We start from the raw sequence: 21609 nt of genomic DNA, 5'->3' as shown, positions 1-21609 counted from the left end.
CTTTGTGAGCCGTCATGTTTCGTGGTAGTCTGTTACTTTAACCTTTTTCACTAAGTATCAGAAAAATAATTTTTTCTCATATTCTTTTTTATAAAGTCACTCCATATTGGGAGGGGATTGAAAAGCACATACTTTAATGAGGCAGTAATGCATACATATTATTTTTTTCTCTTAGAACAATATTTTAAGATTCATAGGTATTCCAAGATTCTAAGAGAACAAAACATAACCAAAAAATTTATATTCTAAGAGGACAAGCATAAACAATTCTAAATACAAAAGAATTTATGTCTTTTACATGTTTAATTTTTAAAACTGCATTTCAGGATTGATGATTAGGATTTCCTCATTAATTCAGAGGAACAGATGGAAGAAAAGTACATGAGTGGTAGGAGAAAAAAATCTGAATTGAAAAATAAGCTTTTATGATTCTTATTTTTTATTTTTGTTTTTTGTTTTGAGACGGAATCTCGCTCTGTCACCCATTCTGGAGTGCAGTGGCGCAATCTTGGCTCACTGCAAGCTCCGCCTCCTGGGTTCACACCATTCGCCTGCCTCAGCCTCCCAAGTAGCTGGGACTACAGGCGCCCGCCACCACGCCGGGCTAATTTTTGTATTTTTAGTGGAGACGGGGTTTCACCGTGTTAACCAGAATGGTCTCGATCTCCTGACCTCGTGATCCGCCTGCCTCAGCCTCCCAAAGTGCTGGGATTACAGGCATGAGCCACCGCGCCTGGCCTTTATTTTTTAAATAATGATTTTTTTCTTGTTAAAAATTAATAGATTCTCACAGTAGAAAGTTTAGATGAGCAAATAGCAGAAAACAACATCCCAAAATCTTGTCACCCAGAAATAACCACTGGCTACATCCTTTTTTTTTTTGAGATGGGGTCTTATTTACTCTGTTGCCCAGGCTGGAGTGTGGAGGCACAACCTCTGCTCACTGCAACCTCCGCCTCCCAGGTTCAAGTGATTCTCCTGCCTCAGCCTCCTGAGTAGCTGAGATTACAGGCATGTGCCACCACACCCACCTAATTTTTGCATTTTTTGTGGAGACAGGGTTTCACCATGCTGGCCAGGCTGGTCTTGAACTCCTGACCTCAAGTGATCCACCCCCCTCGGCCTCCCAGAGTGCTGGGATTACAGGGGTGAGCCACTGCGCCCAGCCATGTCTTGATTTATCTTTCTACCATTATGTTTACATATGTGGAATCATACTGTACACACTCTTTTGAAACTTGCATTTAAAAAAATAATGTGAATGTCTTTCCATTTTCAATAAAGATGTATCAGTATCATTTAAGAGCCACATTATATATATATAGACACACACGCATTATATATCATACATATCATATATAATGCGTGTGTGTGTATATATACATGTGTGTATGTGTATATATACTATATATATACACATAGCCAGATTATTTATATATATGTGTGTATATATACACACACACACACAACCAGATTATTCTCCAGAAAGCTGTGTATCAGTTTGTATTCCCACAGTGATGTAGGCTTATTTTCATAAACAAGTGTTGTGCAGTTTTATCATTAAACAAGTTTTTTTTAACCCAATTTGAAAGGTTTAATGTTTCACTGAGGTTTTCATTTGTGTTTCTTTAAGTTACTAAGGTTTAACATTTTCTCCTATGTTTATGATCAAAAGTTTCCTTAAAAGGAACTAACTTCAGTGGTTGTTTTATTAGATCAGTACCTAATCATAAGTACCTGAGTGAATTAGTGCTGGGATAAATTTACTCACCTATTAAGGATGTGATTATGAAAGGTTTTTGGCTTACAGTGTAGGTAAAGCTTGGTTGGCTTTCTTCTAAGACACAGCAGACAGTCTTCATTACAGGCGGCTGCCTAGTTTTGGCTGCTTAGTCATTTTTCCTCAAGAGAGGCCCAAAGCTGGAGAACAGGGCTTTCACAGGTCAGAAATGGACAGAGAACTGAATGTTGAAAGTTGTCCAGAATGTTCCACACTCTATCTGACTTAAGCCAGAGCTGTTCGCTTTGCTTTTAAAAATATACTTAACTCACTTATTTCTGAGATCAGAATCTCTTTTTCAAGCTCTGTCGGGTGAATTGAAGTGTGTCATTTTTCTAACTAATCAAAGGAAGAATGTAAGAGGGTTTGGGATATCAGCAGCCTTCACTTTTTAAAATTTTTCCTGTGAATTTTCTGAACTTCTTTTTTTCAGCCCACCATGTAAAGTATGTATTGGGATCTCTAAATTTACCAAAAACATTTTGGCATTGGCATTCCCACAGTGCCTGTCAGCAGGGTGCCTCATTTGTCACAGAGTCTCCCCATCACTGACCCCTGCTTTACAGCAGCTCCAAATGGTGTGCTGCATTCACAGGCAGAATAACAGAGTGGTTAGAAAATCAGATTCTGGAGCCAGACAGTCTGATTTCAAAGCCCATCTCCACCACTTACTGTCTTTATACTTTAGGCAAAGTATTAAACCTCTCTACCACTGTTGATTTCCTTTTTTTGTTTTTAAACAGCTTCATTGAGATATAATTTACATACCATAAAATGCACCTGTGTAAGACTTCAGGTCAGTATACTTACTGAGTTGCACAACTATCACCATGATCTAAATTTAGGAAATTTTCATCACTCTGAGAAGAAACCCAGTACACATTATCAGTCCCCATTCCTCCACATTCTCCCACCGCCCATTGTCCCAGGCAACCACGAATCCACTTTCAATTTCTATAGATCTGCCTGTTCTGAATATTTCATGTAAATGAAATCATGGAATATGTAGCCTTTTGTGACTGGCTCCTTTCTCTTAGCATAATCTCTTTAAGGTTTATCCATGTCGTACATGTATTCGTTCTTCATTTCTTTCTGTTACTAAAGAGTATTTCATTGTATGGATATACCACACTTCGTTTATGCATTCATAAGTTAATGGTCATGTGGGTTATTTCCAGTTTTGGGCTATCATAAATGATGCCGCAGTGAATATTTGTTTACCTTCACAGCGTCATCATTCAGTGCACATTTATGTCTATCTTCGTCTCTAAAATGAGTACCATCTCATACAGTTGTTAGGATTTTTTAATTAGTAAATACAATATTTTAGTGTTTGAGTCTTCATTTAACAGCAGTTACAGAATGTGGCTTACTCAGAATGCCACACTTTCCTAATGACATCTCGAAGTATCCTCACTTTTACTTTATTTTACTTTGACTTTTCCCTAAGTTATAATGTAGAAAAATTTCATTTATTCAATAAATATTTACTGGACACCTGCTATGTATCAGACACAGCTGTGGGTGCCATTGAGAAATGAAAGAAAAGAATAAGCAAAACACAAACAGGGACCACCAGTTTAAGGCTATCTTCAGTTTGCTAATCTGTCATCTCTGACCTGCCAGTAGGGCTTGGGACTTGCGTTCCCCTCACCGCATTCTCTCACCAAATGCCACAGGTTTTGGGGTCTCTCAATCCATTCACTCTTGTTAGGCCCTTATTTTGTCCATCATATTTATTTTTATGAAGTGGCTGATTGTAGGTAACTGTTAAGAAAAGAATAGAAGTTCATCATATCTAGTTGGAGACCTCAAGAGGTAAACAGTGCCCCATTCCTGACCTATAGCTGAGGTTGGTGAATTGTTCTTTATTCTAATCTAGACCTAATAGTTCCTGATTTTCTCCATTGGCAGGTTTCTTCTTTTTGTAGAGTTGACTGTATTCTCTTTGAACTTCCAAAACTGCTTTGTATTGGAACTGGCCTCATCAGACGTATCAACTGATTATCGTTTAGTTGCCTACTGGAAACAGCTATTGTTTAGCTGTTTTCTTTCTCTTGTCTTTGGGGAGATAATGATCCACATGGTTAGTGACTCGGAGTTCACTTATCAAGCATTTTGCCCCTGCTACCATTCTCTTCCCTGCAAGACAACAAATCGCATTTTATGATATGCCTTCTTTGTGGCAGCTCTAAAGCAATATTTTTCTTTTTCCCATAATCACATGTAGTTAGCATAACAGAGTGATGCTACAGCCTTACTCTTCGCTCTGCCTTTCATTCAGATGAAATGCATTAGCAATTTGAAGAATTGTGTTTGATGATGTAGACGTGCCTGTAGTGCTTGCTGTAGGACTATGGAAGAAGTTAGAATTCTATTATTTAATGTCCAGTTCAGGAATTTACCTTGAATGAGGAGAGCTGTACATAGGCATCCCATTATACCCATTAAGCCATCCTAAATAGCTTGTTTCAGGCCCAGCAATAGTACATCAGTTCTGTTGCTGATCATGTGGTAGGAATGTGTTTCCATATACATAGTTTCACTGTTTGCTCTATTTTCAAAATTTACTGTAGTGCAAGAGTCACATCTTGTAAACTTGCCTAGGGGATTCCCTTTCCACATGTAAAACATTTTTTGGTTAACAGATTCAGAAGATATTAACTCATAGAGCCACAGTGCCAGGTCTATATAGATAGAAGGTGAAACTAGATTAATAGCAACTCTAAAGATGGAAAGAAGATAAACGATGAAATTTTCTTACGAATACTCTCTTAAAGGCTATAGGAATAAAATGATTTAGTAAATAAGTGATGTTGACTTTGCCTTCCCATGTCAGATAATAGCAGCCATAAACTTAACAGTTAAATACAAAGGATTTCTCTGCTCTTGAGTTGGTTTGACATCCCTGTCCTTTTCCACTTTTCAGCAGCAGCTAGTGGGAAAGGGGTTGTTTAATTGAAGACTTCAGGAGAACACACCTCTACACACTGGATTCAACCTTTAAATTAATTGAACCCTGTATCTTTGTATTATTTTTAAGTTCTTCTTTTTTCTCCTTGCTTCCTCTTACCATTGAGTTCTTTTCTACTCTAGGTTTTATATTCCTGTTTATGATAACCTTGTCTGCCTGTCTTCTTCCTTCTGTGCTTTTCTCCATCCAATGTCTCTGTGGTCAGACCAGGAACCTCAAGTAGGGTCTGAGAGGAAGCTGCCTGGCTCCTTGGGAAGGATGAATTAATCTGGTTCTCTGCGGTCGGCTACTTTTGCACAGTGGACATGCGAATGGAGGAGCCATTTAAGGTGAATAGACTCCCAGCCAAGTCAGAGAACTGGGACAGTCACTTTGAGGACACTGCTACTTCTTTTGTGCTTGAGCTTCCCTCATTGTATCTACTGTGTAAGACGTATTTGAGGCCAGATGTTGATGTTTTTAATTCATTTAATCATTTCAAAATATTTATAGATGTCTTCGGACAATTTTTTGTTGCAAGTAATAAAAACCTAACTCAAGCTGGATAAGCAAAACACTGACTTTAGTGACTCACATAATTAATAAATCCAGGGGTAGATCAAACACAGTGGGCCCAGATGTGTAAATAATGTCTTCCGGAATCTCTTGCCCACTGTCCCTTGTTCTGGCCGTCTTCTGCATCCCATAGTAGGTTCACTAAAATGGTGGCAAAGACAGCCATCAGTAGCTGCAGGCTGAGATTTTGCCAGTTTGATAATCCCAGTAAAAGAGAGTTTTACTCTCCCAGAAGTCTTAGCAAAATTTCTGGGACTGATTCTCATGCTCCTGCCCACCTCTGAATCGTTCATCGTCACTCAATCCAGGCTTATTCACATGCCATCCCTGGGCCCCTGCTGTTAAAACCAGATTGCCAGATTCTAGGACAGGAGTAGTTCCTCAACAGAAAATAAGGGTGGGCTTCCAGGAGAGGTAAATGGATGGAAAGGCAGAGACCATCTGTGGTTTACTTAATAGGATGTAGAATGAATTTACTTTGATGTGATATATAAAGTTATACACTGTTTATAGAATGTATTTGGTACTAATACATAGCCATATATCATTACCTGCATTTTTACTTCTAAGTCTTCTTTCCCACAACTAGATAGTAAAGCTTTTAAAAACAATACCTGTCATATCTATTGGAAACTCTAAAACTGAGTATAGCACCTGCACATGGTAGATGCTGGTGAATGTTTATGGGTGCTGCTGAAATCGCAGTTTGCTTCTAGCAGCATGCACGTTATTGTTGGTGGCAAATACTCCTGGAGCTATACCATTCGGTGCTGGTTGAGAATAAGTGCACACAGAGTCCATATTTAATGAGCAAAACAGAGAATACAGTGGCCCATATCCAGTAGTGTAGGGCTAGTGAGATGTGGGAACATAAATTTGCTGCATACAAGCCCTAGCCACAGAATATGCTTCATGCACTTAAGAGGAGGAGATTAGATATTTAAAATAATTCTTCTCGATTCCAAATACTGGCTCTAGTTCAAATAAAATTTTGTTGTGGCCCTTAGGTAGCTGTGCCAGACATCTCTCAGCTCTTGAACTATTTGATGTCCAAACATTCAAGGGAATGGGGGGAAAAAAAGTGACAGGAAAAAAATCCTCATAGAACTTCCTGTGAACGGGTCAAAGTTTAATCACAGCAAATAATACAGATTTCCCTTTTATTGTAACCACAATAGAAAGGCAGGGCTTGTGTTTACAAAAGCATGTTGTTTGGGAGACCTTTGTAAATTGTAATCTTTGGAAATCCCAAACCTATTGGATGTAATCCCATCCATTAGATGAAGGCAACTTGCCTATGCAATAGTTCCAGAAGAGCAAGTTAAATTGAGAACATGAACAGGAAGTAGTCATTAAGAATTACAATGGGTAGGATGCAGAGTTAATTCACAGAGATATTTTGTTATTAGATAATTACATCACTAGGACAGCTGGAAAGCTGAGTGCTGTGCTGGACTGCAAGCCTTGTTCTCTGCCCTGCAGCTGGCGGGTCAGGACAATAGAGACAGCAAGAGAACTTACTTTGTGGGAGAGTTAGGGGCTTGGCCAACTTAATTGTGAAATGATAACGACCTATCTGCCTTTTTTGGATTGCATTTTGCACAGCTAAACTGAATGCATACATAGCCTTAGTTAATGCTGATAACCAGTTTGCACTTTTACTTTTTGAACATTCACTTGGATCACATTATGCTAAGCTCTAATGGACAAATATTTAATGGTAATTTTCCTTTCCTTTAAAAGTCATCTGAGATATTTTGTTCATATTCAGTACTTTGTGATTACATTTTTCTTATGGAACTGCTGTCATGTAATTCTTGAAATGGTATTTTTGTCAGGTTACAGATCATCTAGCAAAAAAAAAAAAAAAGGGGATTTAGAAAGTCTTAAAATGTTGGTCAATGTAAGGAATCATGCAGTTGAAGTTATTTTCCAGTTTTTTTTTTGAGGCGGAGTCTCGCTCTGTCACCCAGGCTGGAGTGCAGTGGCACAATCTCGGCTCACTGCAAACTCCACCTCCCAGGTTCATGCCATTCTCCTGCCTCAGCCTCCTGAGTAGCTGGGACTACAGGTGCCCGCCACCATGCCCAGCTAATTTTTTTGTATTTTTAATAGAGACGGGGTTTCACCATGTTAGCCAGGATGGTCTCGATCTCCTGACCTCATGATCCGCCTGCCTCAGCCTCCCAAAGTGCTGGGATTACAGGCATGAGCCACCACCTCCAGTCTGTTTTCCAGTTTTTACATTCAAATGTTCAGATCTGTCTGACTCTTTTGTTTTACAAGTATAGGAGTTCTAGGTAGCCTAGCCACATTCCTTATTGATTTATATAAATATATTACAGATTGTTTATCTCTAGCCAAATACCAGGGATTTTAATTCATGTTTAGCTCAGTTGTTTTATATGAAACTCATTTGTTATATTAAAGTTTCTGGCCAGGCACAATGGCTCATGCTTGTAATCCCAGCACTTTGGGAGGCCAAGGCAGGCGGATCACTTGAGGTCAGGAGTTCGAGGCCAGCCTGGCCAACATGGTGAAACCCATCCTTACTAAAAATATAAAAATTAACCAGGCATGGTGGCATGTGCCTGTAGTCCCAGCTACTCGGGAGGCTGAGGTAGGAGAATCGCTTGTACCCAGGAGGTTGCAGTGAGCCGAGATTGCACCACTGCACTCCAGCCTGGGCAACAGAGTGAGACTCCATCTTACTAAATAAATAAATAAATAAAAGTAAAGTTTCTGTTTTCTCTGTATTGCCCACCAAAGTGACTATTATTTGATTTGGGGCAATTCCAGAGGGAGTCATTATAGACAGAAAAGCATCATAAATATTATATTCTAACATTTCTAAGATTAATGTTTACAACCGTTGATTCAAAATGCATTTCCTACACATTGTGACTAATGTAACTGTTAATTTTTACTACAATAATGTTTGCTAACCGTTAATCAGACATAATTTAAGTCAGACAAAATTTCATGGTTTAGTGAAGAGCAATATTTCCCCAGATGTCTTCCATGGAGCACTGGGTCTGTAGGATGTGGATGATGGCTAGCCAGCACTGGAGCCAAAAAAGAGCGTATCTTACAGGCATCCTTAGGACTTTGATGTCCCTTAATGCCATTTGTGAATGTCTTGAGGAGTCTCTAATATGCTCCATTTCCCAAATGAAGTTAGAAATTAAAAAGGATTATTTCCTTGAACCTGGAGGAGTCACTTCTACCGAATACTGTTTTTTAAGAGTATGCAAGTATATACATTAAAATTTACATGAAATGTTCTGCTCTATGGACTGTTACACATCTCTTTAAAATTTCATGTTTTAAAAACTACCGATTGAAATGAGTGCTTTTTCTCTAAGGTTTATTATTTAGGACAATTAATAGTGGCTTCAGTGAGCTCACCTTTCCTATCTTGAGCATCCACTGAAACTGAGGCCTGGAGTCCAGTTGCTGCAGGTGGCATCAATGAGTCTTAATATTTGGAAGAGAGCAGTATAACTCTGAGGAAAGCAACTTGGGTGGGTTAGATGTTATTTTTAAATTGTGTCATGCAAAGAGTGCTTGAAAACGGTTTCAGTGAGAGGAAGCAACAGGGCATACTGCCAGGGTTGTTAGGTAACTTCTAAGACAACGGTCTAGGGGGCAGATGACTTTTTGTTTCAGCAGTGTTTTAGGATCACTTTATTCTCCAGTTATGCCCCCATCAGAATTTTTTTTCTTGTGGAAATTACTATAATATCGTTTATGTATATGATAAACTATAAATGCAGTAAGAACTGGAGTTACTAAAATTACTATTAATTCCAGGTAGTGGTAAGCAATGTAATTTTTTCACTAAATGTATTAATTATAATGTGAAATATTTGTAAAGTAATGTTTCAGAAACACAACTGAAGTGGTCATAGTATGAAACAGCTCTGTGTTTGTATTTGACTTTAGGGACATGCCATTTTTGATTCACTGCTCTTTTATTTTATTACAAAAATACAAGGTGCAGATATAAAGAAAGTTGGAGATTGTGGAACTCCATTTTCTTCTTCAATAGGAAGAAAAGAGTGAAGTTGTCCAAGTATGTGGATTTAATATCAATAAACTGGCTTTAAAAAGCCTGTGAATAATTGTAGTTATCTTGAATTTTCAAGCCAAAAGAACTGTTTTGATAAACTTTCCACATATTAAATCCATGCATGATAGCAATCATATTTTTAGAGTGTGGAACTTATTATGATTTATGGTACTATCTTTAATAAATCTGTTAGGAATTTTTACTTTATTGGAATAATTTTCCAGAATAAGTAACATTAGGGGAAAATACTAAGTTTAGGAATGGATATTAAAACTTAAAAACCAGAATGTTGGAAGTAGATAAATGTGAGGAAAAAATTTTCAGTGGATTCTGGTTAATTTCAATGGAGTTGTATGACTCACCCCAAACTGCCCATAATTAAAAAGAAGTGTGGATCTGGCTATGAAGTGTGTGTAGTTGTTGGTGTTCTGTTTTTTGACCTGCCAGATGTAACCTAATTACAGTAGTGGGGGTTTTTTTTGGTGTTTTTTGTTGTTGTTTATTTGTTTTTAGTTTCCTTTAAAATTTAGTATAGATTCACAGAGAAATACCAAATGTGGGGTCCATAAAGCCCAGAAATGCAGTAGGATGACATGGTGAACCAGTAAGGCATTAAAAGTTTAGCAGAGGTCCTAGGACTACAACCAACAAGGGATGTGAAGGACCTCTTTAAGGAAAACTACAAACCAGTGCTCAAGGAAATAAGAGAGGACACAAACAAATGGAAAAATATTCCATGCTCGTGGACACAAAGACTCAGTATTGTGAAAATGGCCATACTGCTAAAGTAATTTATACATTCAGTGCTATCCCCATCAAGCTGCCATTGACTTTCTTCACAGAATTAGAAAAAAATACTTTAAATTTCATAGGGAACCAAAAAAGAGCCCATATAGCCAAGACAATCCTAAGCAAAAAGAACAAAGCTGGAGGCATCATGCTACCTGACTTCAAACTAGACTACAAGGCTACAATAACCAAAACAGCATGGTACTGGTACCAAAACAAATATATAGACCAATGGAACAAAACAGAAGCCTCAGAAATAATGCCACATGGCCGGGCATGGTGGCTCACACCTGTAATCCCAACACTTTAGGAGGCTGAGGTGGGCAGATCTCCTGAGGTCGCGAGTTCCGAGACCAGTCTGACCAACATGAAATAACCCTGTCTCTACTAAAAATACAAAATTAGCTGGGCATGGTGGCCCATGCCTGCAATCCCAGCCACTCGGGTGTGAGTAGTACTCAGGTGAGGCAGGAGAATTGCTTGAACCTGGGAGGCGGAGGTTGTGGTGAGCCAAGATGGTGCCATTGCGCTCCAGCCTGGGCAACAGGAGCGAAACTCCATCACCAAAAAATAAAGAAAAACAAGAAAGAATGCCACATATCTACAACCATCTGATCTTTGACAAACCTGACAAAAACAAGCAATGGGGAAATGATACCCTATTTAATAAATGATGTTGGGAAAACTGGCTAGCCATATGCAGAAAACTGAAATTGGACCCCTTCCTTACACCTTATACAAAAATTAATTCAAGGTGGATTAAAGACTTAAACATAAGACCTAAAACCATAAAAACCCTAGAATACCTAGGCAATACCATTCAGGACAGAAGCATGGGCAAAGACTTCATGACTAAAACAACAAAAACAATGGCAACAAAAGCCAAAATTGACAAATGGGATCTAATTAAACTAAAGAGCTTCTGCACAGCAGAAGAAACTATCATCAGTGAACAGGCAACCTACAGAATGGGAGAACATTTTTGCAATCTGTCCATCTGACAGAGGGCTAATATCCAGAATCTACAGGGAACTTAAATTTACAAGAAAGAAACAACCCCATCAAAAAGTGGGTGAAGGATATGAATAGACACTTCTCAAAAGAAGACATTTATGTGGCCAACAAACATATGTAAAAAGAGCTGATCATCACTGGTCATTAGAGAAATGCAAGTCGAAACCACAATGAGATACCATCTCCTGCCAGTTTGAATGGCAATCATTAAAAAGTCAGGAAACAACAGATGCTGGAGAGGATGTGGAGAAACAGGAATGCTTTTACGCTGTTGGTGAGAGTGTAAATTAGTTCAACCATTGTGGAAGACAGTGTGGCAATTCCTCAAGGATCTAGAACCAGAAATACCATTTGATCTAGCAATCCCATTACTGAGTATATACCCAAAGGATTCTAAATCATTCTACTATAAAGACACATGCACACATATGTTTATTGCAGCACTGTTCACAATAGCAAAGACTTGGAACCAACCCAAATGCCCATCAGTGATAGACTGGATAAAGAAAATGTGGCACATATACATCATGGACTACTATGCAGCTATAAAAAAGGATGTGAGTTCATGCCCTTTGCAGGAACATGGGTGAAGCTGGAAGCCATCATTGTAGCAAATTAACACAGGAACAGAAAACCAAACACCACATGTTCTCACTCATAAGTGGGAGTTGAACAATGAGAACACATGGACATAGGGAGGGGAACATCACACACCAGGGCCTGTTGGGGGCGGGGGGGGGGTGCGGTTAGGGGAGAGATAGCATTAGGAGAAATACCTAATATAGATGACGGTTGAAGGGTGCAGCAAACCACCATAGCACACGTATACCTGTGTAACAAACCTGCACATTCTGCACATGCATCCCAGAACTTAAAATATAATTTTTAAAAATTAAGGGAGGTAATATATAAGCAGCATAATTGATAGTCAACCCTGTGCATTAGTTATTGGACTCTATGCACATTTATAGTTAGTTTCTTTGAAGAAGGCATTTATTCAATTTTTTAAAAAAAATTAAAGGAAGTAATATGAATAGTATTTTATTAGCTTTTTCTTAGTATTTATATTACATTCTTGTTAAGAAATGTACCTACAGCTTATTTATTTATTTATTTATTATTACTATTTTTTTTTTTTTTTTTTTTTTTTTGAGACAGAGTCTCGCTCTGCCACCCAGGCTAGAGTGCAGTGGCGTGATCTTGGCTCACTGCAAGCTCCGCCTCCCAGGTTCACGCCATTCTCCTGCCTCAGCCTCCCGAGTAGCTGGGACTACAGGCGCCTGCCACCTTGCCCGGCTAGTTTTTTTGTATTTTTTAGTAGAGACGGGGTTTCACCGTGTCAGCCAGGATGGTCTCGATCTCCTGACCTCGTGATCCGCCCGTCTCGGCCTCCCAAAGTGCTGGGATTACAGGCTTGAGCCACCGCGCCCGGCCAGCTTATTTATGGGTAGTTTAATTCTTCAAACATTTGTTGAGAATCTGTTGTGCTAAATAGTGTACTTTGGTTGAAACTAAAGGAAATTTTGTCCTTTGGCTTGAATATTCTTTTGACTCCTGAAGGCTTAGTTTTTAAAACTTAAATTTCAACTTATTTTAAGATTTTTATGGAAGAAACTGGATTCACCCATCCAAAATATTTGTTAATCTGTTGCTTTATTATTTAAGGGCAATATAGTTTACCAATACAGGTCCCCCTACCCCCGAAAAAGAAAATGTTTAAATTTCACAATGTTGATTAACATAGCTTTGGAATTTTAAAAACTAAGAATGTGTGCCCTTTCCAGGGAATGATTTGACTCAGCAGGATAAGGGCTGTCTTAGAAATAAACTAAAAATTTCTCCATATTCCATCATATTTGTTTTCACAGATGTGGTTGTGACACCTTAAATTCCAGGAAAATCTTGATTACAGCCTTCAGCATCTCCAAAGGATGCTCAATCTATCTCTAATAATTCTCAAACTGTGAGCTAAGAAGAAATATATTTTGCCTAGACATCAAGTTTTTGAAATTATCCCCATTGGCAAGTTCTATCTAAGGTCCTAACTAAGAAAACTCTCCAAGCGTTCTTGTGCTCCAATGGCGTTGTTTTCTCGTTGTTACTATAGATGTTCTCGTGCTTAACCACACACTCTGAGTTCCCCTCTCCTGAACTTCATATTTTTATTAAAGTATCAGATCTCATTTGGTATTTTTACATATGATCATAAGAAATGATCAACACTGGCCTTTTGTTTTTTCTATTATGAGACCAAATTGAGCAATATGTATAAAACATACAGGTTACTTCTTTGCTTATTGCCACCTACTTAACCTCTTTGTTTTTTCTTCTAGGTTGTTTGATGTGTGCACAGTGTCACGAACAGACAGAGAAACCAAACTAACTTTAGTGTTTGAACATGTCGATCAAGACTTGACCACTTACTTGGATAAAGTTCCAGAGCCTGGAGTGCCCACTGAAACCATAAAGGTATCAAGAATCATCTTCATGTCTTATCAGGCAGTCGACTATTACAGTATGTTAAGCAGTGGCTTTCATTCCTTATGAAAATTTCCAGAATTATGACTTTTAGAATTCAGTATATAGTTTAAAAAATCAAAGAAAATCTTCAAAGATTGGGATATATTCCAGTTCATCAACTAAGTGAGATGTTCAAAATACGGACATATGTATTCTAGTTAGTTAATTTTAGAATTAAGTGGAAAGAAAAACCTTTAGTTCTAATGCATATTAAAATTATTTTAAAATATCTATTTGTACATTGTCAGACCTTAGAAAACATAGTTTAGTAAGTGTAGCTCAGTCTTTCTCTGATGGTTCATTGTCTATGAAGGACATAATTTGAGCATTATTCATGAGCACATTGTGTTTTATGACAACACAACCAATGCTGTGTGAATCTGAAATACTACTTATTAGGTCCTCCTTCTTTCTTCATTTTTCTTATTCATAAAACGTTTATAGGGAAGCCTAAGTAACCAGATACTATGCCAAACTTCTGGGATTCGAAGATGATTGAGCCATGCTTTCTACCCTTAGAGGTCAGTAAACTAGATGCAGTGTATTGACTAGAAGTTCTTCCTACCTTTAAGTCTAATGGAAAATGCTACTGATATAGTTTTGTTGTTATTTGCATTCTGCTTAACTGAACTTGGTAGATCTTTTAGATTTATGCACCTCATGTGCGGGTCTTCATGAAAACCTTTTTGTCTATGTGAATTAGGTAGCTTAGTTAAACAGACTCCTGCCTTATCATTCATTGTTTTGAAATGAGTTATAGAATTCACCATCATTCTAGATAGAAGTTAATAACAAAAAATAGTTTATCTTCTCAACAGAATAAGAAATGTCTTTAGTGATAGCTAAATGACGTTCTCACATACTGATATTTAGAATTTGACATATTGAATAATTTATTCCTTTTGTTTTAGATTAATATTGTTTTTTTCCCATGTGGCTCTCATTAAAGAATCTGGTGCTTAACAATAGTCCCATTTTTTCCTGAGCAGTTTCAAGGACATTAATGCCCTCTAAATGTAGGTATGCCTGATAGTTACCTGTTCTTGACCATCTTCTATCTCTGCACCCCTCTTTCCTCTGGCATTCTATTCTACCCCTGAAGCTTTAGTTCTCTTATGAGTTTGTCAGAAACCCCGTGTTCGGCATGCAGAGCGGGGCATAGTCCTTTTTCTTACACAGTTTTCTAGCCAAATTGGACTGCTCACCATTCTCTTAGTATGATCTGTGATTTTCCACCTTGGTGGCCTTCCTTCTCATGCCATTTCTTTTGCTCCTTCTCACCAAGCTATCTACCTAAATTTTTCAAGTGCCGTCTCAAATGCCATTTGATCAACTCTTACAGCCGGATATAATCTCATGTGCCTTATAACACTTGTTCTATGTATCTCTACCTTTTTATCTTGTTTTCTACCTTTAATTGGGATTTTTTAATGTACAGATCTCATGTATTCAATCATCCTCATGTCCTGACAGTGTCTTACACAATGATTTATACACATAGGTACTAAGTAAATAAGACACATTGTCATACTTTATTTAGATATAAGTATTTTCAAAATTATTTTTAAAATGACTTTCAAAGGCTTTAAACATAGACTATCAAAATAATAATTGTTGTTTTCTGATACATTTCTAAGTTCAAAGTTATTTGGGGAGTGTCTTTTTTTTTTAAACAGACAGATGAGGCAACCATGTATTTTATATCTTACATTACCACCTGCATAGATCTTTTGAGCATTGCGTTAAATTCTCTTAGGATATTGGAGGAGTCATTTGCAAAGGCATCTGTGCAGTTAAAATGTTGATAAGCCAGAGTGGTTCATTAGACTCAAGTTTGATCGGGCGCGAGTAGAAATTAAGTGGAATGGGGGGGATCTCAAGGGTGAGGGTGGAGGGGCAAGCAGGATAGAAAAAGGTACAGGCAGAATGGTGGTCACCAAAGTAGGAAAGGGGAGGAGAAGATGGCGGGGCAGCTGCTGAGCCAAGATGGAGCTGGAGGCTTGCTAGAAGGAGGTGATTGTTGCCAGAAGCTCTTGAACAAGGTGACATTAAAAGTTAAATGTTTTTTTCTGAGCTTTTTGTCTGTCTCCAGGAAAGGGAATGTCACTTCATTCCGTGTTAAACAGGAGATTGTCCTGGAGGCTGTTAAATTTCTTCAGCCATTAACATCAACACCCCTTGATCCAAATAGGCAGATAAGAGGTGGAGTTGGGGGCAAGGGCCTCTAGTTATTGAAGGTTTGTGGCTAATGGTGTATTGATGTTTTCATAGTAAAATAAACCATAGTCAAATGAAATATTTCAGGCAGTTAACTTATATGTTAGTGGTTAATTGAACATTTTTTGCTAACTTAAAAGCTAATTAGAAGACTCTTTTATCTTCATTCTTAATTTTTAAAAAAAATTCTGAACTATACTAACCTACTTTCTTTCCTTATTAAATATATGATTTTTTAAAAAATAATTTGAGTGTTTGTGATGCTTTAAGGTCATTGTTGAAAACTTGAATAATCATTTAAAAGCATAATAAAACCAAATAGATAGTTTTAGGCTGAATGTATAACTGATACAAAATTATTTTTAATCAACACTTGTATCTTTTTTTTCTGTGATTAACTTGCTTTTAAGAATTGGAATGCAGAATAAACAGCTGCTAAGTGGGAGAATCTGAATTCTGGTTAATTGAAATTTTAAAGCACACAACCAGAGAACAGAAATATTTTGTTGTTATATAGGCTCATTTATGGGAAGTCTTAATAACTAGATCAAGCAAATATTGTTATTATGAACAACCTATTGGGAACACAGAAATTGATTCTTTATATAGAATGCTGTGTTGTAATAAGAGCTTCTCTGACTATACTTGTACAGATATGTATTGAATATTCACTCTGCATGGAGGGTTCTGTGCTAGGCAGTTCAGGGACACAAAATTGAATTAGGCATGAGAAAGAGAGGACCTGCCCTGAAGGACCGTTAGAGTATAGAAGAAGAGATAAAATGCAAACACAAGCATGTGGTACATGTTCTGTATGATTATTTAAGTAGTTTAGGGGTATTTTCAAGTAAAGAACAGACTAATATATAAGTAAGCATGATCTATATTGTGCCAAACTGTTCTTTAAATACTTAAATTTAAATTACTTTTCAAAGGATCCAAATCATAGATATTAATATTGACATTGTCTTGCATAGATTAGAACAAATCATGTTGTTAAATAATTATACATAAGATATTTTATTTTTATTTATTTATTTGAGACAGAGTCTTGCTCTGTCGCCAGGTTGGAGTGCAGTGGTGTGATCTCAACTCACTGCAACCTCTGCCTCCCGGGTTCAAGTGGTTCTCCTGCCCCAGCCTCCTTAGTAGCTAGGATTACAGGCATGCACCACCACACCTGGCTAATTTTTGTATTTTTAGTAGAGTCAGGGTTTCACCATGTTGGTCAGGCTAGTCTCAAACTACTGACCCCGTGATCTGCCCACCTCTTGGCCTCCCAAAGTGCTGGGATTACAGGCGTGAGCTACCATGCCCGGCCAGATATTTTAACATGAAATATATATAAAATAGAAAATCAAAGCAAGACCTCATCTAAGATCGTTGAAGCTCAGGGGATTTTCCTCTACCCACTTTCCTCTACCCAGTGCTGTGTTTTCTGTGGCACTGTTTACCTGTTAACAGGCCACTGAAATTCAGGATATTCTAATGCACATTCAGGACATAAATTGCATTAGTTGGGCAGTACTTGAATAAAACTAGGATGCTCCATGGTGTCTTACTAGATATCATATGGGTAACATCATTCTGCTTATCATTTCATCAACATGTTTGTTAGAAAAGAGCCCATGATGGTCTTATTTTTCCAGCTTACTTATATCACCTACCAATTTTTGAAGGGCATTTAAATGCCATTTGTTTTCAAAAAATAAAAAAGACATCAAACCACACCATAAAGCCATAAGTACTCATAAAGGTTGATAGTTGAGTGAACTCATCGGGGAAACTAATTATTGCATGGTGCTCATGTGGGACTTTAATAAAATACGTTAAGAGTATAGGCCTGAACTGAACATTTTCATTGAGAAGTTGAGAATAAAATAAAATCATAGGTGATTCTTTCCAACATGATTAAATATACCTTATTCTAAAAACAAAATAAGCATACATAGAAATCACCTTCATACTTCATCTTGGGGTTTTCATCACATTATTTAACCTCTTTTCTTGATATCCTTAAGTTGCATCCATTCTTGGTTGACAATGACATTCGCATAAAGCAGCCTGTTGGCTGCTGTCCTGTGAAGTCAACAGATATTCTAATTTTCCCTCATAAGCTTATTGTTGACGTGTCCGGCTTTCCTCTTTCTAATTCAGAATATTATCTTTGAGTCTGTTTACTTGTGGAGGAGTTCAGTGCCATCTTTATTAAATTTTTATTGGCTCATTTGAGATTTAATATTGCCTTCCTGGGTTTCCATGCTGAGATTTATGAGGCAATAATTGACACCTTAATGATTGTGTTATTTTTTCTCTTAGGGTACATGATAAATTCAGAGTATCTATGCTTATATAGCACCTTTTTTTTATTCATGGAGCTTTATGAGGAAAAAAAACGCTCTTAGATTTTTATTTTTTTCGTTCATGCTTTCATCTGCCATTCTAGGAGACAGGGTCAGAAAGAACTGTAAAGAAATTTCCTCACCATTTTTCTTAGTCATTTGTAACAGCCGCCCAGAAAAAGAACTGTACACAGCAAAATATAGATGGGGAGAGACTCTTATGTAAAATATTCTCCTGTACAGGCTTTTCCAAATGTAATGCCCTCTTTTACTAACTCATTCATTTGGTATTTAGACTCGTCTGTATAATACATTAATCTTTTCTAGGATATGACCTGGCTTCTCAACTATTTTATAAACTCTTTGAAAACCTAGAATTATTCTGTGGACATTCTGTGCGTGAAACTGCATGTAACATGTTTGATTAAAAAAAAAATGTTTGATGCAATTGGCAGTATAGTTTCACAAGTTTGAGGCACTGAAAGGTCACACAAAAGAACAGCAGCCTCAAAAATAGGACAGGGTTCTTTGAGCTCAAGACCATATGGCCTCTTTTGATGATTCAATCTTGGAATAAAATTTTTTTTATTTATGTATCTTTATGATAAATGAATTCTATAGAGCTTGAGAGGGCCAGAAAAGCTCCACGTTCATGTCTGTGTAGGTCGTTTTCTCGGTGAATTAGATTTCATTTTATCTTCAATTGAATGTTTTTTAGAGTTTTCTATTGGTTGTAATATTCTCAGTAAGAGATAAAACACACTATTAGGTTTATTTTACAAAACCCAGACTTCAGAGACTGACACACACTGTTAATAGCACCTGTTTTCTGCCTCTGGGAAATATCTGTTCTCATGAATAATATCTGCTTGCAGTAAACAGTGGCTCTGATGTCAGTATGGGATGCCCAGGGCTGATTCATCTTTCTCAGTTTGACATAATGCAAAGTGACTGACTGGTCCCTGTACTGCAGATGAGGAAAGTCTCTCAGATCTTCTTCTCTTCTCACTCCTAAAGGAATCAAGCCATGGCCCCTCTTAGTTCCTGGTGGTCTCCATTTTGCCTGAATTACGAGCAGGTGATTTGTCTCATCTTTGCAGGACACAGAGCAAATTAACATGAAAATATCGCTTCCCAGAAAACAAGGCAGGCTTGAATGCCCTGTCGCTGCTGGTCATTAGCCATCTGCCACCGACACTCATACTCTGTTTATCACATTTGAAATTCAGAGCAGATGTTGCATAATAAGGTGATCCCAAAAACAAGGCAAGAAATTCAAAGAACAAATACTCTACCATAATGATAAAGATCTTGGAAGGAAATTTTTTTCAATCTAATATCATAGCTGCAGTAATTGAATAGACCATGTTTTTAAAAACACACACACACACATCTTTCCTGGTATTTGATGCAAACTACTTTTCATAGTAACAGGAAATAATTTTAAAAGGAAAATACATTTGTGAAAGATACCTGAGAGGACTGTTCAATAAAATCTCTTTAAAGAAGCAAAGTCGAATGTTGGAATAACATAGTTCTGGTGTAAAAGACGTCATAGATCAGTGATGCCATCTTTTACTGTAAGATGGGCCTTAACCTAATGCAATTTAACTTAAAATATTTCACTCCTCACAGTATAGTGGATCTTTCAAGGCTCTTAACTTGCCAATGTGGTTTCCCAGTTTATTTTCTTCTTGGCACTCAAGACCCTATGTTTTCTATATCCTTTCTTTTCACTCTCTACCCCCCTACAAACTCCCACCACCGCTATCAGCCTCCCACGTCTAGCATCCCTCGACTCTCCAGAACTCTGCCCCGGCTTCCCCTGGCTTTAAGCTCTCTCCAACCTGAGTCCCAAGATTCTTTCATTTTTAGTTCTTCTGCCTTTCTCCATTAATGTAGCTTTTTACAGGATTGGCTATTATAGTGTTTTACCTAGTTGATTTATGCACAATTGTAGACCCTTATTATCCCTTATTCAAAGTATATCATTTATAGTATATTAACTATGGTGTGTAGAGGCATTGTTTTTTAAAAAACAGGCATCTAAACTTTTACCAGGAATGTGACCCATATTCTGTGGAAGACCAGCTTTTAATATAGTCTTTTGACTCCAAAGAAATATTTTCTCCACAGAACCACAACTTTACTGCCCCTCCCCACTCCGCATCCCTCTGCCCCCACATATACTGAGACTTTTGAGATTTGGGTTTTTTTTTTTAAAGACTATGCTGCTAAGCAGAAATTAAGCAGACAACCTCAGAGTAGACGGGGGATAAATCAAAGCAGTGGCAGCAGCTGACCGCTGAGTGGAACAGGAGAGATGATTTGAAGGATGGAAGGATAATGAATCAATACTGAGTATATTCCAAATTCAGGGGGAAAGGTAGAGTGAGTGAGCTCTAACAACTGTGGGAGTTTATACTACTAAACTCAGAAGCCCAAATCTAAAGTGTAGAGAGAAATAAAATCTTCAGTGTAATCTTTCTAATTAGTAAGATTTCAGTGTAATCTTACTGTAATCTTACTAATAATTTCATTTGTTTCCCCCTGCTCCAATCAGAAACATATTGTGCTTTCAAGTATCTTTCATTCCAAGGGAAAACTCACTAACTCAAGCAACTTCTTAAAGGAGAACAATTTTATGCAGTCCAGATTCTGAAGACTCTCAGAAACAAATCCTTTTGCAAATTCCTAACCCTTATGGTAGCTGAAAATATCAGAAGAGAAAGAGGACAGAATTATGCATGTATATGATATTCTAATAGCAAATATAACAGTTATTTAGTGGGATTTTAAAAGTCTCCAACCCTATAAAAAGCAACATTAATGTAAAAGGGCAGCAGATAGGAAATATGGGTTTAAGAAAAGCTAGTTTCTGTCTAAAGGTACTGTAAGACTGACTCACTAAATAAATAATGACTCACTAAATAGGCAAATGACACTTAGATTCAGCTAATAACAGATAAGTTGGAATCTCTTTAGAAAGTGCTTCCTCACCCTAGGCATTGAATCTGTTTACAAAGTCCATTAAAACTTGCAGGTAGTATATACCCATTTATATCACCATGGCAACGGATAGCCGAGTGCTCTTCTGCGTAGAAGGAAGGATATTTCTCATCTAAATTTAGCCTGTGTTAAACTCCTTGGTTGCAGTCTCTTTTTTTGGCTCTTCTTCCTCTAAACATTGGAACATCCAAGGCTTCACTGTCAGCCTTCTTCTTTTCCTTGGCTATGCTTTCTAATCAAGTGATGTCATTTAGTCCAGAATCTTCAAATACCTATTCTCCTCTCCCACATGCTCTTGGTACAGATAGTCAGTTAACCATGTAAAACATTGACTGAG

The 21609-nt window shown here is 37.5% G+C and overlaps 1 protein-coding gene across 6 annotated transcripts in view; it reads left to right on the top strand.

Annotated features, from left to right (window-relative positions):
* The window catches only part of LOC105475503 (cyclin dependent kinase 6), a 234188-nt gene that overhangs the window by 49620 nt on the left and 162959 nt on the right, over window positions 1-21609 (top strand). For all 6 annotated transcript variants that reach the window (XM_011730821.3, XM_011730824.3, XM_011730822.3 and 3 more), the window contains one exon: window positions 13518-13653. In XM_011730821.3, coding sequence (XP_011729123.1) covers window positions 13518-13653 — 136 coding nt within the window. The remainder of the gene's footprint in view (window positions 1-13517; window positions 13654-21609) is intronic.

This window comes from Macaca nemestrina, chromosome 4 (genome assembly GCF_043159975.1).
Source record: "Macaca nemestrina isolate mMacNem1 chromosome 4, mMacNem.hap1, whole genome shotgun sequence".
NCBI lineage: Eukaryota > Metazoa > Chordata > Mammalia > Primates > Cercopithecidae > Macaca > Macaca nemestrina.
This window is presented reverse-complemented; position numbering and strand designations above follow the sequence as displayed.